The sequence below is a fragment of the Oculina patagonica genome, unplaced genomic scaffold, assembly GCF_052425735.1.
Source record: "Oculina patagonica isolate OP01 unplaced genomic scaffold, crgOcupat unplaced759, whole genome shotgun sequence".
NCBI classification, from domain to species: Eukaryota; Metazoa; Cnidaria; class Anthozoa; order Scleractinia; family Oculinidae; genus Oculina; species Oculina patagonica.
In genome coordinates, this window is record NW_027558646.1 from 1 (window position 1) to 5,271 (window position 5,271).

At 41.0% G+C, this 5,271-nt stretch overlaps 1 protein-coding gene across 1 annotated transcript; it reads right to left on the reverse strand.

Annotated features, from left to right (window-relative positions):
* Positions 1-109: 109 nt before the first annotated feature.
* Positions 110-4,053, reverse strand: LOC144641206 (SNF-related serine/threonine-protein kinase-like). Its single transcript, XM_078500246.1, has 2 exons — positions 3,788-4,053; positions 110-400 (listed from the first exon to the last, which is right to left on the reverse strand). The coding sequence occupies exons 1-2, from the start codon at positions 3,982-3,984 to the stop codon at positions 112-114; spliced, it is 486 nt and encodes a 161-aa protein (XP_078356372.1). The 5' UTR covers positions 3,985-4,053; the 3' UTR covers positions 110-111.
* Between the last annotated feature and the right edge of the window lie 1,218 nt (positions 4,054-5,271).

Consider the following 5,271-nt stretch of genomic DNA (forward strand, 5'->3'; position numbering starts at 1 on the left):
TATATTTTAGCATTATAGTGATATACAAACTGGTATTTTAAAAAAGCTCAGGGAGGTCTCCATTGTAAATAAAGATCTTTTTGTGTTTGAAACAAAAGAAATACTTGCAAGTCAAAGAAATTCAGGCAAGACTTCAAAACAGTAAGCCATAGCCACTTTAAAATAGAAGATGTTTTGAGACATTACTAAACCTTTTTTAAATTTTTTTATTACCAGATAGTTGAAATACCTTTGATTTGGTTCTCGTCGCCTGTTTTCTGGCAAAGAATGCCGTCCATTCTTTCTTCTTCTAATGGAAGGTGCTAAGCTGTTGTTCGATGTTTTCAAACGCCGCAACAGTTGCTCTGCTAGAAGGTAGTAGGTGGCTGTCACATGGTCATATGTGTTGTTTTCCAAGGACCTGTAAATATCACATACTTTACAGTTAAGCTTTTGATAGAATGGGAGCCACAGTGGCCTAATGGTTAGTGCGCCGGACTCTGGATCGAGTGGTCTGCGTTTGAGACATGGTCGGGGTCACTGCCCAGGGGGGTACTTCGACTTGTAAATGACGGGGATGATCGAATGAAGGCAAAACTCAGGACCCAAAAAAATCCCTAAGTCTTCCGACATTACCCTAAAAAAATCCCTGGACCAAAAATAACCCCCCAAAAAATCCCTTGTCAAATTACCCCTAAATTGCCAGGAGGGGCAATAACGCTCCAGTTTGATTATTCATCATACCATAAATACGCCAAGGCACTTTAGTTTGTTTTTAATAACCAAAAAAATCCCCTATTTGAATCAAGTCACCCAAAAAAATACTTGCCAAATCTTCCAACCCAAAAAAAATCCCGGAATCGAAAATTTCAAACCCAAAAAATCCTTCGATCATCCCCGTCATTTACAAGCCGGAGTACCCCCCTGGGGGTCACTGTGCTGTGTTCTTGGGCAAGACACTCTACTCTCATAGTGCCTCTCTCCACCCGGGTGTATAAATGGGTACCAGCGACATAATGCTGGGGGGTACCCTGCGATGAAATAGCATCCCATTCAGGGGGAAGTATAAATATTCCTAGCCGTTTAATGCTACTGAAACTGGGATAACCTTCGGCAGTATGGGTCGCATAGCTCGAGGCTTCCTTTTTTGATGAAATGAACAAGGCTGATGCTCGAGTGATATTCCTTAGACCCTGAATATGTCTGTCTTTCAACTTCAGATTGGCCAAGAGAATGAGCAACCTCAGGGCTTGGCAAAATGCTGTCCAGACATCTGGGAGAAATTGATTTTCCTACCAAGCAAGTAGCATTTCATCCTCACTTGCCTAATGGGCAAGGAAGGGCACAGGCAAGTTGAATATCAATGGCATTCAAAAGTAAACTGCACGAACGACAAAGCATGCAACTGGCACATGGCAAGCAAAATGCAAGAGCAGCTTGTCTGAAGGGCAGGCTGGAAATCAAGTTTTTGTGAAGCCCTGAAACACCACAGGGAACCCAAACGCTGTATTAGTTATTCATAATCTTAAAATAAAAATGTCCTTATTTACCTGCGTTCCTGTGTTTTTTACCGGTTTTGGGGGCGAATCAGCAATCAGAGCGAAAGCGGTTTACGTTGCGAGTTTTAAACGGTAATAGATCTGTCGCAATGTTAATACGACGCGCCTCAAGTTTCAATTGTTATTAACTCAAGTTACTAACACCATTAACTATTAATACTCCTCGCGGGGAGTTTCGTGTTTCAATTTAATGGTCACGAGAAGAGAAGAGAGACAAGGGGTGAAACTTTCTACGGGCGGTCGTACAATCTGTGACTACAGTTGATGTGACCAGTCTCGCGCGTGGATATGCGCGAGGAGACACGAGCCGACAAATCCATTTCATTTCAACGTTGCTCACTGGTGAGCATTTGAATTTCCATTCTGTTTCGCTCGGCTGTTTTCGAGATAAAAAAGCACATTTATGTGTAAAAGTAGAACATATTTTAGCTTTTGTAAGCTTACCTTTTGCTCCCGGGCGCGACTATAGAAAGTAAATCAGTGAATAAGCAGTGAATAAACATTTCTCCTTTCAATGTTACAAATTATTCAATTAAAATTTTGAATTTTGGGTTAACATATTTAAGATACTAGAAACGGATGCCGCTTCTATTTATCCTGGCTTAAACTCCGTGGAAAAACTACATCCGTTAGCGATCTTATTGAGCGTTACCAAACAGCAACCCCAGACAAAGAAAAATTGCCTGGCACATTTCGAAATTTGCCGAATTTCTTTGCGACGATGTTACATTTCCTCCTTCTTCCGACATTCGCCGGTCCATCCACGCAGATAACAAAGAAAAGAAAGATTTCGGAGACCTACGAAAATACTCTTATTGAGCAATCCACACTGACTCCGCACTGACAAACAAACGTAAAATTTATCTCGCGCAAAGACCAGGTAATCCGCGTGGAGAGATCTGTTTTATATTTCTGACACACGCGACTGTCAACGAAAAACAAAAGAGTCTGTCATGAGAACAAAAGAACCGCTTTGATAATGAACATACACTTTGCAATAAAATCACTTCCGGTCAAGTCAACTGTAGTCACAGATCGGACGAAAAGCCGCATCATAAAACAACCCAAAACACATCGGGAAATAGGGAGTCGAAACGAACAAAACAGACTTCACATGATTATTTAACTTTTATTTATCCGATCTGTAAAGTTTTAGCAGATTTTGTTGAGAAAAAAAGAGAATTACGCCTCGAATTCAAGCTACCCTGATTTTTGGTTTCATCCCTTGTCTCCTTCTCTCTTCTCTCCCGCGAGGGGAGTTAATAGTTAATAATAACAGTTAAAGTAAAACTTGAGACATAATTGAGGCGTGTCGTATTGACATTGCAACAGATCGATTACCGTTTAAAACTCGCAACATAAACCACCTTCGCTCAGCCCTTCGCTCTGATTCAAATCGCCCCCAAAACCGGTTAAAAAAACAACAACACAGGAATGCAGGTAAATAGGGACATTTTTATTTTAAGACTTTTACAGCGTTTGGGTTCCCTGTGGAAACACTGAGTAACATATTGATTGACTGACTGGCTTAGCGACCAACTCACCGAATGACCGGGCAACTGATGGGCCAACCAACCAAACCGGCTGCAAATTCACGAACATAGGATTTTGAACATGTATGATAATAATAGGATACGTGGCGGCCTAATGGTTAGACACTGGAGGCCAGACCAAGCAGGCCAGGTTTGGCTACTGACTGGGTCACTGTCTTGTGTCCTTCGGCAAGACACTTGCTCTTACAGTGCCTCTCTCCACTAAGGAGTGTAATTGGGGAGTAGTTAGCAAACTGTTAGGTTAAATGACCTGAGAAAATGAAAGGGTAACCCAGTAGTGGACTAGCTACTAAGCATCCCATCCAGGGGGAGTAATCACTTCATGATATAGAAACCTGGATAAGATTCACCAGCGTGCCCTGTTAAGGTGGTGGCAAACAAGGACACATGATTGTGGCAGACACATTGTTGCTATGATATTTTCTTGGGCAAGTAAACAGGGAAACATTTGTTGTGGACACAAAATGTTTCTGAAAGAAATCAGAAACATTTTTTGTGTCTCAGACACAAATTTATTCTGGGTCTGGACACAAATTTTGTGTCTGTATCAAATGTTGCACATGTCAGCAAACAGGGAAAAAATTTTGTCTGTAACAATGTGTTCGCAACTAAAGTAACTGACTTCCCCTTGATGTGGATGCTTGAAGTAGCTTTCATCCAAGTAAGCAAATCCAATAAAACAGTTACATTACTTACTTGCGCACAGTCTCTCGATCAGCAATGTTCCCAGCTTCCATTGTATCCAACACATAGTTATGTTCTTCAGTGGTGAGCGGGAGTTCTGTTACTAAGGGTACAGGGGTGGGCAGTACAGGAGGGTGTCCCCCCTGAAACCAAGGGTCTGCCATAATGCTCTCTAGTGTAGAGCGTAGGTATGGCTCCCGAACCAACATCTTTTCTATGAGGCTGTTGTAAGATAAAAACAAGTTTGAAGGGGTGAATTTAGAATTGTACAATGTACAATGCCAACAATCAAGAAGCTATTTATGAAGAAATAGAGTTTTGTTTCTAAATCACAGAATAATAAGAATGGCAAGTAACTTTGAAGAGACAACAACAATTTTTTTTTTTACATTTTTCATCTACATAAAAGAAAAGAAAGGATAAAAGTAATTGCCCCCGCAGGGTTTTGGCCCAGAGGCCAAAACCCGAGGAGGCACCCTAGGACTCCCCGCGTGTATACATACAAGGACAAAGAATATTTGTTGAAAAAGTAAGAAATGTGTTTGTAATGGGCGAAGCGTTCTCGATTTGACAAAACTAGGCGCGCACGGTCGTGACGGGTAATATTTTAGCAAGCGCGCACGGTGGTGTCGAGTACTTACAACCACGAGGTCGCGTTTGGTCACCTTCGCGTTTCGAGCTTCGCCATCTGCTAGCAGCGTTTTGTTTTCGGGTTTTGGCCTACGCGTGTTCACAGATTTGTTCGAGTGGTTTCTCTGCTTTGGTTGTGTTAAGGGATGGACCATTAGAAAAGTGATAGGGGGGGTGGGGAATTTTCGGCTTGCACGAATTTTTTTTTCTGTCCATTTCTTGTGCAGGAATTTTTTTTTTCGGGTGAAACCCTCTGCTCAAATTTTTTTTTTAGACAAATGTTTTTTTCTTCAGACAAATGGCATGTTTTGTTACTTTATACCATGTTTTTTGACAAATGTTGCTAAGTTGATTATTTTTTAAATATTTTAAAAATGCTGTTGTTCATTGACTTCATCCTTTAGGGACTGTCAATAAGTACCGGGGGGGGGGGGGGTCAAAGGGCGGTGCAATTGGAAAAAGTGGAGACCCACCCCTTCCTTCTAGCTCAAAACACCCACCCCTGGGCGAGTGTTGGAAATTACATGATCCACTCCGGGGATCCACCCCCTTCTACAAAAAATAGTTAATAAGGAAAGAGTCTGTTTGATTGTCTGTAATGGATTAGAGGTTTTTGAATTGATATCAGCTTTTTAAGTGCGATCCCAATCATACGCCACCATAATTGTCCCTAATGGACACTGTAATTCTATATGTAGTTTCTTACACATCTTCTTTCGCTTCTTATATTAACACACTTCGTATAATAGATTTGTGTTTTTCATATATTTCTGTGTAAAGTCCGTGGGAAAACTTAGACATAAACATATGCAAAAACTAAAACAATACGTAATAGAAATTCATAAATAATTACTGCAGAAATCCTA

Bases quoted from the DNA above. Each gene is read 5' to 3' on its own strand.
- LOC144641206 (XM_078500246.1), bottom strand. From the start codon at position 3,984: ATGTTGGTTCGGGAGCCATACCTACGCTCTACACTAGAGAGCATTATG. The intron at 401-3,787 runs GTAAGTAATGTA...TGATATTTACAG, and splicing joins GATCGAGAGACTGTGCGCAA to GTCCTTGGAAAACAACACAT.